Here is a 25,317-nt window from a genome sequence, read left to right on the forward strand (position 1 = left end):
GTCATCAACTTACATGTTATTCAATTAAGCATGTTTAGCCGAGTAATTAACAAACTTCTTGTCGATGCGTCATCGATATTTTCACAGCAAATTAAAAACATTTCCAACGTTTCATCGAACCTCAATTATCATTTGTAATTATTATTTTCTTCTTTGACATTTTTACATTATTGTTATTAATTATTATCAATTATTAAATAATAAATTAAATAATCATTATTCAATATTCCCCTAATGCAAATGCATGGAGATTATGATTTTCATAATATTATTATACATGTATAATATATAAAGTATATGTTTTAGAGAAAGAAAAAATTGATTTACAAAAATAAATATTGCTTATTTATTAATAACTTAATGAATAAATATTGGGTTTACTTTGATCTCTGAGATCGTCCATGATGTTTCACGTATCCTGTAACGTGGTACGAAGTGAGATAACTCTGTCATATTGCTCAGTTTATCTAACTTAAATGGCTCAGATGCAACTTTAACTCCTTAACAATTCAATAAATAAATCTTAATCAACATTTTTGAATATATCGATTTTTCTACTCAACCAATTTTCGAATACCAATACTTTTACATTCGTGTTTCCTGTTCCTTTAAAATCAATCGTTCAAGAATCGAGATGCATCGATAACGGTGAATGAATGAATGAAACACGATTTCAATGGTTCGAAGAAAAAGTTTGAAGAACGATGTTTGAACGGAATGGCGAAAAACTTTTCCACTTTGTCGGGCATTTTGCATATCAGGCATCAGATTATGCGGACCGAGCGACATTATGGAACAGATATTATCGTATGGAACGTGCTCGTGATTTTATTTGCCAATGAATCACTCGTATGTATATACACGTGTTACGCAATCCGTGATACACGATACAGGACGATTGCGATTCTCGGAAGTGATTTGCATTCCGTCTGATCGACAACATTCAACCTCCTGGTATACTCGAGATAACGTGTAAGTAAGCGTTCGAGTTTCTCGAAATTATTTTACACAATCTATATATCTATTGTCGATATATATGTGTTTTCTTTGGAGGATAATGAAACAAGAAATGGATACGTCGTTTAACATTGACGTCTCTCCTCTGTTTCTATTTTTATTATTATTGTTGTTGTGTTATTGATCAGATGTGTCATGTATTTTCTTCTTTCTTTTTATTTTTATTTTTTATTAAGTAAGCGAGTAAGTAAGCGAGTTTCTCGAAATTATTTTCCAGAATCTAATGAAAAAAGAAAGGGATACGTCGTTTAATATTGATGTCTTTCTTCTGTTTATATTTTTATTATTATTGTTGTATTAGTGATCATATATTTTCTTCTTTCTTTTTATTTATTTATTTTTTTTCTCGAAATTATTTTCCAGAATCTATATATTTATCTATTGTCGATATATATATATATATATATGTTTTCTTTAGAAAATTTAACATCGTTTAACATCTTCTGTTTCTATTTTTATTATTATTATTGTATTAATGATCATATATTTTCTTTTTTCTTTTTATTTATTTATTTTTTTCTCGAAATTATTTTCTATTTATCTATTGTCGATATATATATGTTTACTTTAGAGGATCTAACGTCGTTTAACATTGACGTCTCTCTTTTGTCTCTATTTTTATTATTACTGTTGCATTAGTGATCATATATTTTCTTCTTTCTTTTTATTTATTTATTTTTTTTCTCGAAATTATTTTCCAGAATCTATTTATCTATTGTCGATATATATATGTTTACTTTAAAGGATTTAACGTCGTTTAACATTGACGTCTCTCTTCTGCTCTATTTTTATTATTACTGTTGTATTAGTGATCATATATTTTCATTCTTTTTATCTATTTATTTTTTTATTTAATAAACGAGTAAGCATTCGAGTTTCTCGAAATTATTTTTCAGAATCTAAATATAACTATTGTCTATGTACATACGTGATAACACTTCCTATTTTCTTTAGATCTAATGAAAAAAGAAATGGATGCGTCGTTTAACATTGACGTCGACGTCTCTCTTCTGTTTCTATTTTTATTATTATTGTTGTTGTATTATTGATCAGATCCCATATTTTCTTCTTCCTCTTTTATTTTTTTTCTTTTATTATTATGAATTGCAAGTCGTTGAAGAATTATGATAAGCAATTCGATGACAAAGTAAATAGGAAAATGAATTAACCAATAACATCAATAATATTTAATTCTTCTCTAACGAACAAAACTAAAAATAACAATTATTTAATTGCGAAGCTGCTTTAATCCTTCTTGCTAAATGAACGGAAGAAGAAAAAGGATCCTTCCTTTATTATAAAGGAGAAGACCAGAAGTAAAATTCCCTTCCGTTCCCTTATTCGACTCATGAAAACAAAGCAAAAAAAGATGTATCAAAATAAAAGATAAAGGACATTAAAACGACGAATAAAAATTTATATCCCTTCCTTGAAATACGAAACGACGCGATGAGTCTGTGTGTGTGTATGTGTCTCTCGCATGGTTAAACTTCGACATAAATAAAACATAGAGAATTTTAAAACGCGACGCACGAGATGGAAAAAGAAACGAGGAGAAGAAGGTTGCCGGCCAACTTCTTTGAAGGTTGTTCGCACGTGAATTGGTGAACGCGCGACTCTTGGTTGACAAGCCAGGTGATTGAGGCTGATTGTATTACACAAGGATGAGATCATACGCCCCATATAATATAGGTCGTATTCGATTAACGCGAAGGAAGTCGAATTATTATCGCGTTACCAAACCTTCCGCGTGAATTACTGGTAAGAAAAACAAGCCTCGTTCGAAAGGAACGTTCGAAGAAACGAATTCATCGCGATCTTCTTTTCTTTTCTTCTTTAATCAACGCAAAGGAATGTTAATAATTAATTTTTTCCCCTCCCCCTTTGAATTTAAACAAAAATTTAATCGCCGAAAAATTAGACAGGATTTATATTTAACCTTTGCAGAAACTTTTTAACAACACATTCGAGATATTGTTGTACATATTGTCATTCAGTTTGCAACTGGGAATTATGTATTCCGAGGGGAATTCTTTAGAGGATTCTTTGAATTTAGAGGATCCTTCTTTTTTTTTTTTTTTTTTCAAAGAGAGAAATTTAAATTACGCGAATCGACGACAACGAAGGATTTGTTAAGGATCAATAAAATAATTTGAATCCGATTGATCGCCCCGTATTTTATTCCTCGAGTTCTTTAGAGTTTTTTCTAGTATCTTCATAAACGTTAGCTTCGAGACGATTCTTATGAATCTTCGAGTTTGCGAATACGAAGAGACAGAGTTTGATACGATAACCTTACAAGCGAAAGGTTGTGACTTCGCTGTGTTTCAGATTCTCGAAAATAACAGGGAAATTAGTCATGGCAGATAATTCAATCCTGACAAAATAACATATTAGATAATACGATAAACAACGCAGAGAGAAACTATAATTGGCTTCTTATAATTGGTTTAGAGTTCTTTCTCTCTCTTTCTCTTCAAAAATATAATCGAATTTCCAACGAATTTTCATCGCTTTTCCTTCTTCTTAAGAAATTAAAAGAAGCTTCGTCTCTTTTTGCGTTTCGTATTTCTTGATATTTTTTTTTCAAATAATATTTAATCGCAAAAGAATCATACGATTCTTTGTTATTTCTTCTTTGAATTCTTTGATTAGAAGAAAAGATTTGAAGATTAATGGAAAATTAAAAGCATACAATGTATTCTATCTTTGTATTTTATTTTATATCCTCTTTTTTTTAATTGTAAAAAAAAATCTTGGAATACTTGGAAAATTACGAGAATTCTCTTCTTCTATAGAGAGACAGAAAGAGAAAATTAATCTCTATCAGTATAATCTGTATTAAGATTTCGATGATTCATAATATTCTATTTTGAATTCACGGTTGATATCCTGTTCAATAACATTCCACAGCTCATAATTTTAAAATATTCGTATCTTCTGTTATTTGTTTCAAAGAAACAAGGCAGAGAAAAAATTAATAAAATGCTTATAAAATATCGCTCAAACATCTCAGAACACAAAATTAATTAATTAATCATAATTTGTTTCAACAGAAGGGAAAAACAAATTAAATGATTACAAAATACCGATCAAAACATCTCAAAACACCGGATCAATTAATCATAATTTCTTCGATCGTGTAAATTATTCTATTGATCGTCGATGCACATGCAAAAAATTCTCTTAGATATCTATATATATATAAACTGTTCGTTCCTCGAAATCGATCCAATTATCTTGAAATTATTTCCCCGTGTCCTTGATTTTCTCGTCGCAACGAAGTACGTGTAAATACAGAGCCGCACTCGTAGGATAAACGATTTCTGGACCGTATCGTATCGTATGATTGACGTAAGATCCAGCGACCCCCACCACTCCCCACTCACTCGTCTGCCTGCAAACGTATCAAAGTCTCTGGCGAACAAGTCGCCACGGACAGTCCGCTTCTCCCTTTCGAAAAGGTAAGACGCGACTCTCGATCGAGATGGTTTCGTTTTGTTGTTGGAAAACCAGTTAACCTTGAATCTTTATTTCTCTCTTTCTCTTTTTGTATGGTGTATAAATTTCTTCTACAAGCTTCTTTATGCAGTTTTATTTTCGACGATTGTGCGCGATTATTGGATATTTTCACGAATGATCAGGCGAAAATAATTAAAAGTCGTTCGTTATGCTGATGTAAATAACCATTGATGATTGTTATAAATCGTATATACATATATAAATTTGTTAATAGAAAAAAATATGGTTATCCTAGTGATAATTAATCAATAATTATTGTACTATTGTGATTAATATATTATTAGAAAGTTGTCTCGAAATTTGATTCTTTTGCCTTTAGAAAAATCGTCCTTTGATGAACGAATAAATAAGTAATACGAGTGGATTCCGAATATCGATATACGCGATTTCTTCGTTTATCGACTTCGTTTTCGCTATGCTAATTTTCACTACGTATATACATGTACTTATATATATATTTTTTTCCTTTCCAGAGAATCAGCAAATGGTTGCGAAAATGAAAGTGCTAATTTTCGCCGCTGTTGCGGTATTCTGCGTCCAATCTGTGTTCACCGTCGACACACACGAGCACAATAAAGTTGTGTGCTACTGGAATAGCACGGCTTTCGAGCGACAAGGTAAAATAATAAAATATTCCGTCGATAAATTTCAGAAATTTGAAATTTTGAAATTTTTATTTTTATCCATGAATAATTGATTTCTTTCTCTCTTCTTTTTTCCCTTGAAAATCTTCGTTGAAAATCAATTTCGTATTTTTAGGGCCAGGAAAGTTCCAGCTGGACGACGTTCAGTCGGCTCTCTCCCTCTGCACACATTTGATCTATGGATTCGCGGGGATCAACGCAGAGACGTTCGAAGTCGTTCCTCTGAAGCCATCATTGGACACAGGAGTCGGATACTCTTATTACAAACTCGTCACTCAACTAAAGAGAACTTTCCCAAATCTCAAGATCTATCTCAGTATAGGTGGCAACGCCGATCCTGATGACGAGACTCATAAATACCTCGTTCTCGTGAGTGTCTACACTTTATTTTACGAAACGAGATTTGGTGAAAGTTACGAGTACATTCCTCTCCATTGCGGAGACATTTTCTTTTACCATTTAATTTTGTCAACGATTCAAATTTAATTAAAAATAATAATAATATATTCGATTTATTCAGACCGAGACGTCGCAATCGAGATCGAAATTCATCAACTCTGTGAATCGGCTCCTCAACGACTACGATTTCGATGGGATCGACCTGGCTTGGCAATTCCCACCCGCCAAAGTTAAGAAGGAACGTGGCACATTTGGATCGATCTGGCACGGCATCAAGAAGACCTTCGGCTACGGTAAATTCAAGGACGACAAAGAGGTGGAGCATCGTGACGGTTTCACCATTCTGGTCCGCGACTTGAAGGCCCAGCTCAGATCAAGATTGAAGGATTTGACCGTTGGTGTCCTACCTCACGTGAACAGCAGTGGTGAATATTGATTTTTTTTTCTCAAAATTATTCGATCGTTCAAACAATATCAAGAGATTCGATCGAATTGATAAAATAATTGCTCCATCCATTTTTCTAGTTTATTACGACGCGAGATTGTTGGCGCCCAATATCGATGCCGTCCACCTGTTCACTTTCGATCAAAAGACACCGGAACGTAATCCACGAGAAGGCGATTATCCAGCGCCCATCTATGAGAGTTACGGCCGTGTTCCTCAGGACAACGTAGATTCAACAGCCAGGTGAGCAATTTCATGATCCCCCCTCCCAAAAAAACCAAAAAAAGAAACAAATTCTTCTTCAAAATTTCTATATATAGAATAATGTATATATATATATATATATATATATATATCTAATATATATATATATATATATATATATATAGCTCAGAAAAAAAATATATAATATATAAAATATATAAAAATATGGGCGAAGTATCGATTCCGTTTCAAGGTACTGGCTCGAGAACGGGACTCCAGGTTCCAAGATCGTTGTTGGGATTCCAACGTACGCCCGTACGTGGAAGCTGACGTCGGACAGTCAAATATCAGGGGTGCCGCCAATAGTCACCGATGGCCCGGGAGCGGAAGGGCCGCACACCAACACGCCAGGCCTTCTTTCATACGCGGAAGTTTGCTCGAGGCTGACCGAATCTGCCGTGGGCCGTTTGAGGCGTGTCGGTGATCCGTCGAAGAAGTATGGCAGTTACGCGTACCAACCTTACAACGAGAACACAGGAGCGGATGGAATTTGGGTCGGTTACGAGGATCCCGACACGGCTGGAAACAAGGCAGCTTACGCCAAGGCGAAAGGTTTGGGCGGAGTCGCCATCTATGATTTGTCGTTGGACGATTTCCGCGGTGTCTGCACTGGGGATAAGTATCCCATAATAAGGGCCGCTAAGTACAAGCTGTAAAAAAGTTACTAGAGAGACAATATACTCGAGAAAATATATATATATATATGAAAATGTGCCCGTAAAGTTTGGAAGTTATTTTGAAAAATATTGTTTTTTTTTTTTTTGTTTTGTTTTACGTCGAGAAGATTTTCGCAGTTGAGTATTTTGCATTTTGCTTTTTTATATTTTATATTTCCAGACGTTATTTTATAAGTCGTTCGTCAAGTGTATGTTATCGTTTAAGATATTTTATTAAGTGTTTTACATTACGACGGACGAGACGAGAGACGATTTGAAAAAAAAAAAAGAATGTTGTATTGGAAATTACGTATACGAGAATAAAGAATGAGATAATGAAAATAATCTTCGAGATTATCTTTTGTTTTTCGTCAAATTTTTCCCGCCATATTGTGATCGGTTGATAAGGTAGTGATCTAGGGTAGATAGATTAATGCATGTGTACATAGATATAATATATGTATATATATATTTTTTTTTCTTCGTGCAGTCTATGAATTCGGATAAACACATTTGCTCGGGTGTGTATGAAAGGTTTCATTGTAAATGGACTAGACTCGTTAAATATATCAAACATTAGGAGTTATGGCACACGAGATATAACTAATCCATAGCCACTCTCATACATAGTAGAAACATATAACGTTCCTGAAATTTCGTGGTTACATTCATGGTTCTGCTTTCACTTTGTTCGTTCGAGATTGAACATATAAATCATTCTCGAAACTTTCTTCGAACTCGCGACAACGTTTTTTTACCAAACACTCGTGCACGAACGTTGGTACAATGAACGGTATAGACATCTTTGTTTCATTTGGTTCCTGTGTTCCAATCCGTCGTTCCATTAAATCGAATTGATATAATATAATATAATGAAAAGGAGAAAACAAAATTTTTCTTTTAAATTTTAAATTATATATATATAATTTTTTAATTAACTAGGTTAAACAAAAATATATATATATACGTATATTTTTTTTTTTAATAAAATATTTAAGAAATATAATTATCATTTTTGTGTAACAATTATAGTTTATTTTCTTTGTAATAATAAAAAGTTCGTTTTAATGGAACGACGAATCAGAAACAGTTTCAGCAACACGAACACATCCTGCATAACCATAATACTTAGAAAATACTAGGCGTGGTAGTTGGAATAGCTTACAATCTATGGTACAGTTAATAATTCGTAATATACTCTTTAACAGGGGTAGGGCACTCGTTACGTTACGTTTAATATAATGAAATATAATGAAATATATGTAGCCTTACAACGTACAATAACACAACTTTTATTATCCCTGATACTTAACCCTAATCTATTCTGATCTCGGTCCTCGGTAAAATTTTTTAACGAACTCGTGCTCGTTCGTAAATTTTTGAAAACTTTTTTTTCGAAAATTAAAATCGAAACATGTAAAAATGTCCCTAAGAAATTACGGATTATTAAATTTAAATATTTTAAACAGTGACAACGAGTACTACGAATTTTGCAAAATTTTTTTTTCTAAATTTTCATTATTTCAAGAAAAGAAGAAAAAGAAGAAAAAGAATGGTGTCTTCGAATTTTTTTACGAACGAGCTCGTTACGATCGAGGATTCTAACTAGGAACAGGACACACTCGACGACATTACGTTACTGAAAGCATATCTGTGACTAGATCAGCTCATCATGAAAATCGACTGAAGTATTGGATAGTGAAAAAATAAGTATACGCGGAGCTCTCTTGTTGTGACTCTTTTCTACGCACGGCAAAACGCTCTCTCTCTCTCTCTCTCTCTCTCTCGAATAATTTGGTGCTTTGACATACTTTGAAATTATTATAGATATCCTTTAAAAATGCAACTTTTGTATTGTGTGTATCGTTAAGAATGTAACTCTGAGAAACACACGAAAAAATAGTCACTCGTTACACTTTTCTCATTACAATAGAATAATATATTTTGCTGATTGCTATTTTCAACTAATCGACAATGATCTAACGAATAAGTAAACAATTTTCTGAATTTCTCTTTTCTCTCTCTCTCTCTCTTTCTTTTTTTTTTAGCAATTATACTTTTAATCTATTCTTCTTTTTTTTTTTTCTTAAACATTTTCTCTATTTCTTCGTTATACAATAGAATGAAAATCTTCAACGTTCATATATATTATTCTCTCAGACTCAACGAAGATTGGTGTACAAGCGTTTTTGGAAATACGCGACAAATTGATGGCGCCACTGTTCCTTTAACGCTTCACGTATTTTACGTTTCTTCTTTTTCACTTAATTTTTATTTCCATTTGCATCAATATATTATTATTATAATTATTATTATTATTATTAACGTTCGCTAATGCTACGTCACGCATCTTCAGAAACGTCCTGTACACATAAATGCAATATCAAGTAAATGCAGATCACGGTAATTGGTCAACGCTCGAGATAAAATATCGGCATCATTATAAATGCAATGGCGATAACGTTTCATTCCAATAATTAATATTCTCTCTTCTTCAAAACTTCGATAAATTTAATCGAATTTAACATCAACGAAACGATTGTTAAACACTCGTGTCGTCGTTTTAATATGGGATAAATGGGATAAATGGAGAACTTTTTTTTTCTTTTTTTCTTTTTTAGAATTTTTCACGCAGTGAAGTATCTATAGAACAAATTAAATCGCGAATTTCATCTGTTTGAATGTTTCTCCGGGGACGGAATTAGTTGTGAAAAATACAAAAGCGGACATTAGAATTTTCGATTTTGCGATTTTTAATTCGGTTCAGAGTGATGGCGTGATGTTCTTCTGAAAGTTCACGAGTTATACATAAGAATGGAAATATATCTCCTCGAACCGAAACGCAACCATTCGAATATTTTTATGATTGGAATATCGAATGACGCGAAGAAAGTTTCACCATTTATCAAGTGTTCTGTTAGCGATGGAAAAAGAATTTTAATTTTTTAATCTCGATGCAGGCGGATGACGATAATGGGATAATCTCTGCGATCTAACCAAGGAAAGAGGATTCCTATTTGTATATTGGTTCACTATACTTTTCACACTCTGCAAATTATTCGAAATGTAATCCATCGATTTTAAATGATATCCGACTTTTTTAAAATATTCGATCAATTGTTCTAATCCATCGACAACAATTTTTTTTTCTCAAAAAATTAATATATGTATATATATTCAATGTATTGTAAAATTCATTTCACAATCATCGAAGATAAAAATAATGAACGATTGTGTTGAAAGATGAACGCAAAAAATTTTCTTCTGCCATTTCGGATATCATCGAAAATGTATTTCTCTATTATGCAAATTGTATTTTACGTTAAAAATGATATAAATACCGATCCTCCCCTATTTTTGGATGATTTTATCAAACTCAACAAGCGATCGATAGTACTAAGACACAAGTCACACACTGAACAAAGAGTTTTCTTATTTACTGGCAAAAATGTAGCATGATTAGGTGTTACGCAGCTTCCGTTCTAATTTCAATTCGATTCTAATTTCAATTTCGAGCAAGATGTGCTCGACATTGAGAGCTGGGTTTCGATTTCTAAAAAAAAAAAAAAAAGAAAAAAAATCTGGCATGATTCATTTTTCCAATTAATATGAGCTAGAATATAGCAAGATAGTAAAATTTGTTGGTACATTGAATAATTAAATATTTTGGATGGGAATATAAGGCTAATTTTGATAAAAAAAAAAAAAAAAAGAACCTTTGATGCAAAAATCAATGTACTCTATATATGGGATATATATGCATTGAAATTAAAATTTATATTTACATCACAACTTCTCTTTCTTTTCGTTTCTAGTAATGAAAATAATGTGAAGTTATATCTACTTTTATTATTGCTTGAACAATAAAAAAAAACACGAACAATTTTAAATTAATCCATATATATCCTTTAAAATGTCTCCTTGTATTTTTACAATCTCGCTATATCGTGGTCCATATTATAAAATTATCTTAACCTCTCTAACTCGAGTCAATTATATATCTTAAATAGCGTCTAATGTCTCCTGAAAAAAACTTCAGATGGCGCTGCAATGCCTCGATTCTCCAAAAGAAAAAAAAAAAAAAAGAAAAGAAAAAAAGAAAATCTTCAACAACCAACCTTCAACGAACGAACATAATCATCTATGCGAGTTTCTACATGACGGAACACCGTGTGACGTTGTACCTAGTATCTTGGTCCACATTGTTCACGCTGAATACGCGCAGCAGCCTCTCCGTGTCCTTGCACGCGTGCTTATTGGCCTGCTGCTGCTTCATCAGCATCATTGGCGTCTTCTTTTTCGTCCTCTTCTTGGTCTGCGGCAACGTCAGCTCGAGCATCTGCTCAAGCCTCAACCGAATCGGCCAACCGCTCTCCTTGTACTCGTCCTCCTCGTACGTAGACTCGTTTCCAGACTTCTGCAACGTCTGGAAGGCGTAATTCATAGGCAACAACTTTCTCGGCTGAGCGAAGGAATCGTGGACACGAACGGGACGAGCCAGAGACGATCTCTTTTTGGCCGGAGTTAGAGGTAACGGTTGATTTTTCACGGTTGATCTCACTGCCACTAGATTGTTACCACCACTCTTGGGATTCTTCGAAACTCTTCCCTCGTCCAGACGAGCCAAAATTTTCGCATTCTCCTTCAACGATGACGAGTTTATGGTGTTGTTTGCCGCTCTACAGTTCTCCTTTAGAATCAGATTGTTCCCTTTGGCGGCCTTGACCAGCTTCAAGTTATTGTTATTGTTCGCGGTCACGCCGGGATTGTTGTTGTTGACAACAGCGGTCACGTGGCGGCACTGCTCGGCACATTGCAGGCAATCGTAGTACTTTTCAACCGCGTTACGTCGCGCCGAAGCCGAGAATCTCTCCCGAAGATTTGCGCGATTCTGTCGCTCGCTTGGCTGGCGGGGTTGCTGTCACACCTCTTGTAAATATTTCAACGGGCACAGAGTTTCCTTGTACAACACCTCCCCCTCCTTGCCCGTGTGGTCCGCTGATCTCACGTCTGCCGCGCAGCGAACCATCGCCACGCCATCTACCTCCTCGCCAACCTGAATCACGATCTAGTGGGCAGAATTGGGTAGATGGCGTTAGTGGACAGTACGAACTAAGATGGAGGAATCCACGTGGTTGGAAAGAATACCTGATCGCGAAGTAGGGTAATTTGGTCGGTCAATTGCAAGTTACGGGTAACCTGAAGCGTTTTCTGTCCGGACTCCACCCGCATGACGTACGCGCTGGGAAAGTAACCCACTCGGCCGCCCAAACACTTTCCCTTCCACCAATCCTTCTCCGATTTGTCGATTACCGTCACTTTGTAACCAGCTCTGTGTGACATACAATTAGATTTCAAGTGTTATTGAAATTTTAAAAGGTTCTAATAATGCCTTCAATTTAATCGTTTTATTTAAATAATTAAAAGATGAAGAAAGAAGAAAAAACTTTTGAAAGAATATTTCAAAAAAAAAAAAAAAGGAAGAATCCTTTTTCTAATTCTAGAAACTCATTGAATGATTACTTCAAGTCTAATTCATCTCGATGCCGCGCCTCGAAGTTATAAAGCACCACATAGAGATTGTTGGGAGGTAACACGCGTTTCCCGGGTGGATTCATATGATTTTGATTATTGGTGTGTGGTGAGGGGCAGGGTGAAGTGCTTGCAGACGAATAAGATTTCTCATTTTCATCGGGCAGTTCCATACTGGACATCCTGATGGCTCCTCTGATGTGTTTATGAACGTTGTGGCCCTGGCCTGGACTGCATGGCGCTGCAATCGAATCGTCCAAATTACAAATAAGTATGTAAATTAAAGTTAAAATTATTTATAGGCCAATTTTTCAAATTCGAATCTACTCACATAATCTGTTGATGCTTCCACTGTCCGAATGTCTGGGTGGCGTTGATTCCCTTTGTCCACCGACATAATAATCTCGTGGACGATGTCGAACGTGTGCAGTACCCTCCGGGGAATCCAAGCTGAGACTCTTCATTCTTAGATTCAGCCTCTCGCGTCTACGTTGTGGACTATGCGGCGCTTCATGTTCCATAATGAGCGATTATAGTAAGTTAGCCTTTGAAATTAGCTCGTTGCTCGACATTGACACCATTTATTTAAGCAATGTTATTTTTTTATTCTTTTTTTATTTATTTTTTTTTTTTTTCTTTACAAGCGAATAGTTAGAAACAGAGAAAGAGAGAGAGAGAGAGAAATTAGACAAAGTTTGGTTGCAGGACGATACAAATGTGTTGTTAGAAGGATAATTACCTACCCTTTTCAAATTATGTCGTGTTTTTTTTTTTTGCAATTCATCTTTTTTTTTCAGATAAAAGAAATTGAAAAGTTTGTATAATTTATAGATAGATTATTTCTTGTTACGAAATAATTTGCAGAAAATGTAAGAATAAATGAAACTAAATCAAAGCAAGATGGCAAAGCGAATGAAAATTATAAAAGAAGTTTTGCAATTTTTCGTTAGACTCCGGACTTATAATATAATATGATATTCATCTATATGCGTGCAAGAAAATTGCAAATATACACAAATACACACACACATATGCAAATATGGATTCGTATTCTTTCGTTAATTTTTTATAAAAAATATTAAGTTTGTTGCAAAAATATATCCGTTTGGCGTCAACGTCGAGGTCGAAAATACACATACAAGAAATAAGAACACCATATATAGATATACGATTACACCATGAATGCAGACACAAATAGTGTTTTTTTCAATCAAGCGACAACTTCGATCGGTATATACAAATTTTTTTTTCACAGATAAAAAAAAAAGATAATTTATAGAAATTAAAAAGAATAAAGAAAGAAAGAAACAAACAAACAAAAAATAATAATAAAAAGAAAACAAAGGAGAAAAAAAAAGGGACACGACTCGCGTATCAAGAAATGAAAGCAGGGGAGAAAATATTTATTTATAATATTTACATGATTTCTCCCTTTTTTTTTTTTTTTTTTGACAAAATTTCGAATTTTATTTTCGATGCATCGGTTTCACGCAATACGCAACAACGCTTCATACTTCATACTTCATTTTCCTTCTTCCCTTATTTTTTCGTGAAGATTTTTTTCATATTCTTATTTCTTAAAATTTAGTTTTCCTTACATTGAAAAGTAAATGGATTGCACTATGATGAGAAAAAGGAAAACCGGGAAATTAGAATAAGCTGAACAGATTTGTATAATCATACATTTTTTTTGCAAATTTTTTTTTTTTTTGAGATTCGCACTCTCGAAACATTCCCAAATTTAAAAAAAAACTATATTGAAATAATAGTTATTTATAAGTTGTACATTTATTTGTACGTTTGATATAGTATTATAGCTTTGATATAGTATTATCGTAATGAATCCTTACCTTTTTTTTTCGTGTAATTTTTTTTTTTTAACAACCTATACGATAAAAATTCCGCAAATAATTTGCGTAGATATAAAATTTATCTTTTTTATAATTTTTATGATAAAAGAAATTTTTTATGATAAAAGGGGATACAACAAATTGTTGTTTATCATTGCATATAATTAAATCGATATCTTTCAAAGATTCCTTCTTTTCAATAATTTCCCAATGATATTAAGAAAAGAAAGATCGCTACATCGAAGTTTTTTTTTTTATTTTTCAATGTGTATTTTTCACAAAGAAAAGTAACAGGATGGGATTGTGCAAATAAATAATATTTTTTTTTTGATTTTTAAACATCGATTCCTTTCTTATGCTAAAATGATATTAATTGTAAACATGTTCAGAAGAGAATCGAAGAAAATTCATGGCAATTCCAATGTTCATGCACTGGAAATTGCATCGTCAGTTCCTTGATTCACGTATTTAAACAACAACAACAACAATAATAACAATAACCTGAATATATACATATTCGAGAACAGGAGAAGAAGAAGCAAAAGTCAATTAATCTTCCTTTTTTTTCTTTTTTTTTTCTTTTTTTTTTTCGAAATCAACTACCAATTCCATCTTCGATTCCACGTATTTTCACTGGCACTTTTCATCATCCCCAACCTCCCTTATTACATCGTTATACCATTCCGAACTTAAACCGATACTTCCACTCTCACATCACATAATTCACGATAAACGATACACGTCTTGATTAAAAATTTCTCCACTGAATTTTCCACCTTCGTCATTTTGATTAACAATTTCACTTGATCTATCTTAATCAACTCCCAACTCCTACGTTTCCTCTTCCGTCTCGTTTCGCCGTCTTCAAAACTTGTCTTCTCAGTCGATAAATAAATAACACTAGACGAAACTTTTTATTCCCCAAGTATATCCCATCTTTTTCTTCCCCGAGTCGCGGAACGTAGTTGCGTCTTCATTTCACGGGTCATCGTTTCTTGTTGGCCGCGCGATAGAAACGTTCCATCGGCCTTGGAGACGAGGTCGAGGGCGACTCCTGGCGGCTCAGTACCAACGGCTGGCCGAACGGTCTGGTCGCGGACATCGATCCACCGCTGCCCCGTCCTGGTCAATGGAATTGCAACGATTTTTCCCACATTATTTTTCCCTCGTATCATTTTCTCGCTTTCGCGCTTTTCCACTCGCGAATTTGCGGATTTCTCTCTCTCAATGCAAAACGCTGCTCAAACCTGTTTATTCTTATTACTGAAGCTAAGTTCTGCTTGTTAGTAGTAGGCGCACAATTTCTCTGGGATTCTCGATATCAAGCGTCGGTGGCGCTATCTGGTGGCGTTCCTTCCGTACTATCGCGTATCGCTCGTCTCTTTCTCTCTTCGATAGTTTGTCTTTTCTTTTCTTTTTTTCTCTATTCCGCGGCGAACTTGGTTAGTTTTTCCATTTTTGGCTCGATTAGCTATTCTCCCGCTGTTATATTTGCGATTTTGGAGACTCGGGAAATTGGCGATAAATAAAGTATTGGGATCATTGATTATTTTATTATTAGTTACTTTTCTTTTCCTTTCTTTTTTTTTTCTTTTCGTCAAATGACCGAGTAATTTTGGTTAAAAAGACCAAAGTTTTGTGCCATTATACGGACTCTCGAGTACCATTTTTTTTTTCTTTTTTCGAACGATTTATTTTTGACCGTATAATAATCCTCTCTAACGTTTTTTTTTTTTCTTGAGATGTGAACACCGTGTGAGCACCGTTACGTAAAATAATAAAATAACAAAAAAATTATCACACGACATATAATAGATTCATCGATTAATTGGTAGCGAAAGAAATCTGTTTTGTCACTATTCTTATGTAATATAATTTCAAACATTTTATCTCGATCAAAAAATTTCCGGACGTAAAAGCGGCGCGGTTCAATGATCGTGAAAATACAAATGGAAAATAATTTATCCAGGTGGGTAGATAGATCCATCAATCAATATTCGCGGATAATCTAATAACAAGCATCGAGATGACGGGGAAAAAAATATACATATACATATATGTGGCGCGCTGGTAAAGAGGAAGAATGAAGATGAAGTGGGAGGAGAGAAATAGAAAGAGAGACAGAGAAAAGATCGGAAAGACAACAAAGAAAGAAAAAGAGGCAACGGTTACGAGTCATGTCCCTGAAGAAGACTGAAGTATACTTATGTTGATCAAAAGAATAAAAAATAAAAACAGGGTCACCTTGAAACAGAGAGAATTGCTCAAGAATTATTGCAAGAATCTTTGATGTGAAATCTCTCTTCAGAGTTGCATCCTGTGTGTTTTGTATTTTTTTTTTTTAATGTAATCCTCTTGGAAGAGATATATTACTAGTCGTTGACAGTGACAAAATTCGATTCTTTTTTCTTCCTCTACTCGTTTAAAAAAAAATAATTTTTCGCTCGGCTTATTTTTCTCTTTTGAAAATTTTCTATTCTTATTTTTGTTTCTTGGCACAGAACAAAATTTCAACGACGAATCGAATTTATTTCCATTGTAACTTTCAAAAAACTTGACCAACACCTCCATTCTCTCCCTCATAGAAATAAACTATTTCTAAATGACAAAAAAAAAAAAAAAGAAACTTTCACGATTTCATAATTTATCAAGAGACAAATTCGAACAATTCGAGTTTCATTTTTCCCTCTTTTGCACGATGGAATGCACTCTGAAGAGCACTTTTTTATCTAACACTTCGCTACTATTTTCATTTCAGGAATTGTGTTTTGAAATTGTTTTCTTTTTCTTTTTTTTTTCTTTTCCCCCAAAATAGAGATTCTGCTTCAAGGTAAAGAGGAATTGGTGCCTTGTGCCTTACCAGAGGTGGACGAGGAACAAGGGTGGGAGGAGGCCCTCGCTGACGAAGGTGCTGGAGGATGATCTGCTGTGGGAGGCGTAGGTGGTGAGTTTGTCGAGTTTCCACGGATCTCGCCTGCCTGCTTCAGCACCTGGTATATGGCGTCCACGTCTGCCCACACGAGATAGAGAGATAGCAAAGAGATGGCACGAGTTGCATCGCACGAGAGATGCTTTCTTTCCTTTCTTTTTTTTTTTTTTCCGTTTCTGTTTCGTTCGTTCTCGTTCGTTTCCCGTCATTTTTTCGTTTCTCTTATTGTCCTCGATAATTGTGTGCGATTTAAATCACTAGTTTCTTTTTTTTTTTTCCTCTCTAAAGCCAACAAGTGTCTTTAGATGATTCTCCCTTCTAGAATATTATCCAGACGATCGAATTGTACGTTTATATATCTTTATATATCTTTGAAAAAAAGGCAAGAAAAGCTTCTCAAATTTAAAGACACTTGTTCATAGTTCACCTATATATATATATATATATATATGTATATATACTTCAATTGAGTTTAATTAATTTGTACAAGTGTTAGTAGTGTCACTTGTTCAGAGTCACTGAAACTCTCTTTTGTAATATGATAAATCCTTTGCCGATTTTCGATCATGGTCAAATTTTTCAAACTGTACACAACAACGTTGCAAAGGCGAAGTGATAACGAAATTGTCATCGATCGTTTGGAAGGAGGAGGGAGAAGGATATGTTCATGTTTGTGTGACGTCAATAGAAGTGAATCAAGTTGAAAGGATTGAAAAAAGCGCATAAGAAGCCATTTAATGGGGAAATTAAATTAATGAAATTCCTCTTGTTAATAGCGTTTAATCGTCGAAAGAGGCTCATCCTTCTCACGTGAACGAAGTATCAGCTTGATTTAAAACTATTATTTACAACTATGAACAATGGAATTGCACAATCGAGATCATCAAGATCTCGTTTTTTCTTTCTTCTCTAAATTTTTCACCCTCGATTTCTCCACACCTGAAAACTTCTATTTTACAGATATTAGATAATCTTTATTGAACCGATGATGGGGGTTCAAATGGGATCTGGAGGAACAGCCTGGTGATCGACCTTTCAGCTTCGGTGACTCTGAACGGGGACGGCCATTATATATTGAAAAAAAAAAAAAAAAAAACAACACCGAGGTAGAGATAGAAAAGTCTTCCCTTTTCTAGAGCGCCTGTTGAGGCGACATCTAGGGACATGGAAAAAGATGGCTGGATACGAGCAAGCCGATTAACTGGTTAATTGCATTATTTGTAAATTAGTGGTCCTGATCTCTGACCCTCTTCCTGCCTTGCGATGATCATCACGATGATCATGATGTCAAGGATCGATCGAGGAATGAAAAGAGTGGAGCAAAAGTTTCGTGCAAAGTTTGAGTTTCGTTTGTTTTTTTTCTTTTCTTTTCTTTTCTTTTTTTTCCCCTCCGATTTTTCTCGCGATTGATTTAGCCGATCGATACTCTTTCGCAAACGAGACTGATTCTTCATCTTTCAGACTTTGTACGCGATCGATGTGGCTTGATGCTGTTTGATTATGTTTCTGAGAAAGAAATGGCTTGAAAAGTAACGATATTGGTTCTAAAAAAAAAAAAAAAAGTATAAACAAATTTCGAATATTCGTCATGAATATTGTTTTCGTCGAAAAAGCTTCTCCACGAAGTCCAAAAACGTGATCCAAAATTAGATTCTGGATCTCCCTCGCACATTTCGATCCTCGATTCCCGCCCAATTTACCTTTCTCTTTTAAAAATGCATACAAAGATTTTGATTGCATCAACTTGGAGCGAATTTTTATTTAAATTTAAAAAAAATTCAGCAGATCAGTTCGATTCATTCAGAGGATCGATCGTATTGAACGATGAGAGAGAAAGAGAGATAGGTGTACATAGACAGATAGATAGAGAAGGAGATAGAGATAGAGAGAGAGAGAGAGAAAGAAAAATCAGAAAATCAATATTGATATATACTATTGCATTCCAAACTGGTTCATACTTACTGTATTCAGCGGTTGTGGTTTCATCCACCTGAGCCTGGGTCTTTTGCCGACGTAAAAGAGGAATTCCGCCGCTCTTCTTGGGCGCAACGCTGGGGCACATGGCCGGTTGCACCAGGTTGATGCAGTCGGTGTGAGCGTTCGCCTTGCAACCACGACACCTGACACCTTGGCGGCTGTGACCGCGCAACACTTGGCCACAAGCGTCGCAGGGTGTTATCTTTCTATATGTGTACTCGCGCCAAGAATGCCCACCCTCCGACTCCAAACTTTTCCTGGTTAGATAGATATACTTTTTATTTTTTTTTTTTTTTTAGTAATTTTGAAGATAAAAATCTTAGGTGTTAAATATGCTTTGACAAAGATTATAGAATATATTATTTAGATATAGTTTCTTGGGATTATGATATTAAGGGGATCTTTGAAATGAACTGGAAGATATATTTTTTTAATCATTTTTTTGTGAAGATAAAAATTTTTAGATGTAGTATCAACCATGCTTTGACAAATTACATAGATATATTTGTGCATAGTTTTTCCCTAGAATTATGATATTAAGAGGATCTTTGAAATAAATATTTCTTTGGAAGATATAGTATTTTTTTGTCAAGAATCAAAAATCTTAGATGTAATGTCAAATATGGTTTGACAAAAAAGATTATAGAACATATATTGGGAAATAGTTTCTTGGGATTATGATATTAAGGAGATCTTTGAAATGAACTGGAAGATGTAGTTTTTTTAATAATTTTTTTTTGAAGATAAAAATTTTGGTAGATGTAGTATCAACCATGCTTTGACAAATTACATAGATATATTTGTGCATAGTTTTTTCCCTAGAATTATGATATTAAGGAGATCTTTGAAATGAACTGGAAGATGTAGTTTTTTTAATAATTTTTTTTTGAAGATAAAAATCTTAGATGAAATGTCAAATATGCTTTGACAAAGAAGATTATAGAACATATATTTAGACATAGTTTCTTGGGATTATGATATTAAGGGGATCTTTGAAATGAACTGGAAGATATACTTTTTTTAATAATTTTTTTATGAAGATAAAAATCTTAGATGAAATGTCAAATATGCTTTGACAAAGATTATAGAACATATATTTAGACATAGTTTCTTGGGATTATGAGGATCTTTGAAATAAAGATTTCTTTGGAAGATATAATTTTTTTTAGTAATTTTTTTGTCAAGACAAAAATCTTAGACATAATGTCAAGCATGCTTTCACAAACAAGATCAGTACGTATATATTTGTACACAATTTCTTTGGATTCTAGTAAAAGGATCTTCGAAATAAACTTTAATCAAATATTTCATTAATGACAATCGACACCATTAAAAATAACGTTAGCCATCTTACCTGGACATGGCGACGACTGTAGAAACGGCATGGTACATCGCCTGTTTTCCTCTGTATTAGTAAAGCATTCGCAAAACAATAATTCTCGTTTATTAATCAAAACGCATTTCCATTTATACACAAAGTTCTGCAAACAAAACTGTTTATCTAAAAACCAATAAAAAAAAATGAGAGAGAGAGAGAGAAAAGAAAGAAGAGAAACACAAAGACGACAAGGCATTCTTTCTACCAAGTCCATTTCCGTTGTGAAAAGTTACTGACTTGTCAGCTGATGGAGGAGTCGTCGGGGAGCTGGTCTTCAAGCTCTTGAATGCTTTCAACCATTTGTGCTTGGTGCTTCCGGTAGAACCATTCGACATCTTCCGGCTGCTCACCCCATCCGGTTGGCCGGCTTCCCCAGCCCCGAACAGCTCTTTCTGAAAATCGAAGAGGACGTCAAACGTGATATCCGCACTTCGCCACACCGAAAATAGTACAGTTTCAATTTTTTCTTTTCCTCTAACGCTGGAAAATAACCACGATAACCACCTCTTACAATCGTATATATCATTGGGATGCATAATTTATTAAATTATAATAATTTATTGAATTTCCATCGCTGAATTAATCTCTTCCAGTCCTTTCCTTCTGGAACTGAAATAATAATAGAGAAATCTAATTTCGCTTTTCAGCTTCGACTTTAAAAAATTTCTTTGGAATTATTCCAACTTCATTTTTTCTTGTATTTGATACATATAAATATTTCTTGTAATTGACTTTTCTCAATATTTTCTTCCCTTCGAATCTTATTATTTTTATTATTATTATTTTTTTTCATTGCATTCCATTTATTTTTATGCTGCGACTTTTCAAGATAGGACAATTTCCAAGAGAATAATCGCAGCAGAGCTCGTGTACACAATCGATTGTTAAGCAGATATACGCAACGAAAGAAGGAACGATTTTAATGCGACAGAGAGGTATTAATTGGATTTTATTGGAAACACTCGTTACTGCAATCCTCTTTTTTCCCCAATTCCAGTATTTTCAGTCTTTTATCAAAACGAATTACCTCAATTAACGAAGCTCGATCTTCCCTCACAACGTTAATTAATTATTTCATCATCAATCAATGATAGAACCGATCATTAATCTCGAGCTTGCCAATATTCGATCCATCGCTGTTGGAAATAAATTTTCAATCGAAAATTGGGACGAATAATCTTGCGGCAAGATTCCTATCGATCCCCCCAAACAGACCATTGTATCTATCCCTATATAGCTTAGCTGTACTGTAGAAGCTTCATTCATAAAGAGGCTGAAGGTGCATCGACCAGAGCCAGCGACCAAACCTGCGACCCAACAATATTTCACCAATCCTCTCCTGTTCAAGATTCTAGAAACAAGCCTACGTAAAACGAACAATATCTCTAAACCTAACCTCGATCCTCCTTCTCTATAAAAAAAGAAAAGACAGAAACCACATCTTAAATCGAATCTTAAGAAGAAGAAAAAAAAGAAACCATCAACTTTCCTGCAAATAACCAGCCAACTTTTACATAAAAACTCTGCACAAAGAGGACCAAACGCTGAAGAGTCCATTGTCCATATTATGAACGTAGTCGAGAAACGACTCTTCCTTCGGAAACAATTGGCACGTGTCGAATGAAAAAAATCCTATCTCATATTTCGATCATCAACAACCCCCTCCCCCATCACACCATGCGTCGTCACGTGTTTTCACATTACACACAGCTGACGACGCTTAACACCACAGCTGATGGATACTATCCCATCACGATCTACCGTTCAGCTCACAACAAACTGTAACACGACACCACACGAAATAGGTTCTCTTCAGAAGAAAGAAGAAAGAACCGCATAGCAACGGGGGGAGAGAGAGAGAGAGAGGGAGGGAGAGATGATTCACGAACGCGAAGTTGCACAAGGGATGTTGGTTTTTTCTTTTTGTTTCTTTTGAACGCGGAAAATGGTGGATGGAAAGCGAAAGGGGCGGCAGGTGTCCCAGCAGGTGCGTGTTCAATGCCGTGTAAATAGTACTAACGACTTGTGCGCGCAGCGTTGTCCAGCCCATTTCGCCTCGACGACTATAGCCAGACTCCTCCTGCCACCCTGACCTAGGGGAGCGGACTCGAGGCCAGGAATGGATTTTCAGACGGCCGCCGTCGGTGGGTTGTGACCCAGTTGTGAAGGCGCATGTCGCGCGTTTGCGCGCCGTATTTATTCGGCTGCCCGCCTCGACAACAGGGCTTCCGTTCGGCTTGGGCGGTTTGTTCTCCCTGTTTCGGCGAGAATTTTGTTTCTTCTTCTTTTTGAAATTTTTTTGTATTTCTCCTCGTATCGTATCTTATCTCAATATCGACTCGTTTAATGGCAATTTGTTTTCAAGATTGAAAGATGTGAAATGTGTTGTTAAATTTTAAGAAGAAGAAAAATGTATATCGATCAATGATATTAATATAGAAGGATAAATTGATCTCTTTTCTTTAAATTATTGTTCATATTTTTATCCTGTAATTGGATCTATAATTATAATATGTTAGAATATTAGAATGTATATTAATTTTGATTCGTTTCGCCTGATAATAGCAATTCTTTTTAAAGATTGAATATTGAAAGATGTGAAATGTGTTGTTAAATTTTAAGAAGAAGAAAAAAGGTATTTATTGTATAATTATAATTTGAAAATTCAAATAAAATTGGATAAATTCCAATACAATGTAATATTTTAATATATATATTAACTTTGATTTGTTTGCCTAGTAATTCATTTTCAACACTGAATATGGAAAGATGTGAAATGTGTTGTTAAATTTTAAGAAGAAGAAAAATGTATAGCGATCAATGATATTAATCTAGAAAAAGATAAATTGATCTTTCTTCTCTAAATGAAATTATTGTTGATATTTAATCATAATTATAATTTGAAAATTCAAATAAAATTGGAAAAACTCCAATACAATGTAATATCCTAATATAATATATATATATCAACTTAATTCGAGGATATAAAATTCATAACTAAATAATATTTGATTATAAATAGATAAATTTGAATGATTAATTATTAAATATCATTCCTTATATGGATAACAATTTTAAACCAATTAAAAAGATTGGAATAATCCAAAAACTTTTTGTTTCACATCAAAGATATATTTTCATAAGCAAGTTTTTATTTTTATGTCTACTAGCGAAAAGTTTTCTATTCAATTTAATAGTAACGTAACAACAAAAACAATTAATTTTTAACCATTTTCTTTTTCAATAAATTAATCGAATTGTCGCGATAGAAGAAGTTTATCGCGTAAGATGTGTGCAATTGAAGAGTTGGATAGAGTCTGATAATTAACGTGCTTCTTTTCTGACTTCTCGAATACTTTAGAGTTTTGATTGAGATGGTTTTTAAGATTTCTCATCAAGTTTGTGAAGTTGTTACAGTTATTCTTGAAGTTATAATTGGTTACGATTGAAGTTTTTAACGTTGAAAGGGATTCACCATGGCTGTTCCTAATTGTAAATATTATTTCTTCATCTTCTTTCGAAGAAAATATTTTTCTGATTTTTAAACTTGATTTTTCGATAAACTTTAAATTTTCCATCGTGAAGCGATATCTACGTTTCAAATATTTACAATTTCTTATTTTAGATCGGAGTTTTAATAAATTTATTGAAACGTTATATTTTTGAAAAAAAAAATCGAAGCAACTTTTATAATTCCAACGCAAAGTCACATCGAAAGGATTTTCGAATGTTTTAATGGAACATCTCTGATTGAACCACTGAAAAAAAAAAAAAAGGAAAAAGTAAAATATTAAAGAGATCGATAATACCTTTCTTCATTTTTCCAGAATAATCAGAGATCAGACGAAAGCATGGACAAATGCAAGGAATTGTCATAAGTAACTCGAACTCGATCAATTATCGATATCTCCATGACCTGGCCTATAAATTATCTGGAAATCGTTGATAAGTTAAGAATGTATCTTGGTGAAAATTTTAGCAGGATTCGATCGATGCCTCTCAGTGGAAACATTTCGGTTAAATAATTTCCAATCTGTCTGACTAGATTCAATTCTATGAGAACATTTCTATCCTCGATTCTATCAATATTTCTATTACGTTCACGAGCAACCCTAAAGAAATATATCATATTATTATTATATTATTTTACAGCCTGATATTCTTGTTTTATTTGTCTCAGTATTGAGACTTTAAGGCAGTTTTAAAAATAATAATTTAATCTGAGAAAATACTTAACATTAGATTCATTAACATCATTTTCTTGTTCAATATATTATGAAGTATTTTTAATATTTGCATTTCTATCATCAATTCTATTATATTCACAAGCAATAAAGAGATACATTGTTTCAGAAAATTCTTGTTCCAATATTTCATACAAAATAATTTGTATTCTTTTATTTGTCTCAGTGAGACTTTAAAGCAGTTTTAAAAATTTAATCTGAGAAAATACTTAATATTAGATTCATAATCACTTTCTTGTTCAATATATTATGAAGTATTTTTAATATTTGCACTTCTATCATCAATTCTATTATATTCACAAGCAATAAAGAGATACATTGTTTCAGAAAATTCTTGTTCCAATACATCATACAAAATAATTTGTATTCTTTTATTTGTCTCAGTGTTGAGACTTTAAGGCAGTTTTAAAAATTTAATCTGATAAAATACTTAATATTAGATTATTTCATAATCACTTTC

General features: G+C 33.7%; 3 protein-coding genes and 1 long non-coding RNA gene across 16 annotated transcripts in view; 2 read left to right on the forward strand and 2 right to left on the reverse strand.

Annotated features, from left to right (window-relative positions):
• The first annotated feature begins 792 nt into the window (after nt 1-792).
• Nucleotides 793-7,292, forward strand: LOC107996411 (chitinase-like protein Idgf4). 8 transcript variants are annotated; one of them, XM_062078732.1, is made up of 6 exons: nt 793-972; nt 5,013-5,156; nt 5,299-5,552; nt 5,704-6,007; nt 6,108-6,270; nt 6,485-7,292. In XM_062078732.1, exons 2-6 carry the CDS (start codon nt 5,024-5,026, stop codon nt 6,945-6,947), a joined length of 1,317 nt encoding a protein of 438 aa, XP_061934716.1. In that variant the 5' UTR covers nt 793-972; nt 5,013-5,023; the 3' UTR covers nt 6,948-7,292. The 8 variants fall into 8 exon arrangements, with proteins under 8 accessions (XP_061934716.1, XP_061934713.1, XP_016909927.1 ...); XM_062078729.1 differs by having other exon boundaries at nt 918-972; nt 6,467-7,292; XM_017054438.3 differs by lacking the exon at nt 793-972 and adding an exon at nt 1,851-4,481 and having other exon boundaries at nt 6,467-7,292.
• Nucleotides 7,293-7,389: 97 nt separating this feature from the next.
• On the reverse strand, nt 7,390-11,868 carry LOC133666603 (uncharacterized; the record flags this gene model as incomplete). Its single annotated transcript, XM_062078737.1, has 1 exon — nt 7,390-11,868. A coding segment is annotated over one exon (768 nt), but the record flags the coding sequence as incomplete, so codon positions are not given.
• LOC107996410 (uncharacterized) overlaps nt 7,390-25,317 on the reverse strand; it is a 71,027-nt gene continuing 53,099 nt past the window's right edge. For 3 of the 6 annotated variants that reach the window (XM_062078719.1, XM_062078721.1, XM_062078720.1), the window contains 8 exons: nt 20,851-21,005; nt 20,590-20,640; nt 19,221-19,492; nt 17,190-17,339; nt 12,811-12,987; nt 12,471-12,720; nt 12,096-12,279; nt 7,390-12,015 (listed from right to left, as the gene is read on the reverse strand). In XM_062078719.1, the coding sequence (XP_061934703.1) occupies nt 11,869-12,015; nt 12,096-12,279; nt 12,471-12,720; nt 12,811-12,987; nt 17,190-17,339; nt 19,221-19,492; nt 20,590-20,640; nt 20,851-21,005 (1,386 nt within the window). In that variant the 3' untranslated portion in view covers nt 7,390-11,868. The remainder of the gene's footprint in view (nt 12,016-12,095; nt 12,280-12,470; nt 12,721-12,810; nt 12,988-17,189; nt 17,340-19,220; nt 19,493-20,589; nt 20,641-20,850; nt 21,006-25,317) is intronic. The other 3 variants (XM_062078722.1, XM_062078723.1, XM_062078724.1) reach the window with 3 other exon arrangements.
• On the forward strand, nt 12,206-18,357 carry LOC133666604 (uncharacterized). Its single transcript, XR_009830970.1, has 2 exons — nt 12,206-12,326; nt 12,452-18,357. It is a non-coding gene; the product is annotated as an uncharacterized LOC133666604 (long non-coding RNA).

Source organism: Apis cerana, linkage group LG8 (assembly GCF_029169275.1).
Source record: "Apis cerana isolate GH-2021 linkage group LG8, AcerK_1.0, whole genome shotgun sequence".
Lineage (NCBI taxonomy): Eukaryota > Metazoa > Arthropoda > Insecta > Hymenoptera > Apidae > Apis > Apis cerana.

Bases quoted from the DNA above. Each gene is read 5' to 3' on its own strand.
- LOC107996411 (XM_062078729.1), top strand. From the start codon at position 5,024: ATGGTTGCGAAAATGAAAGTGCTAATTTTCGCCGCTGTTGCGGTATTC. The intron at 5,553-5,703 runs GTGAGTGTCTAC...CGATTTATTCAG, and splicing joins CTCATAAATACCTCGTTCTC to ACCGAGACGTCGCAATCGAG. The intron at 6,271-6,466 runs GTGAGCAATTTC...ATATGGGCGAAG, and splicing joins AACGTAGATTCAACAGCCAG to TATCGATTCCGTTTCAAGGT.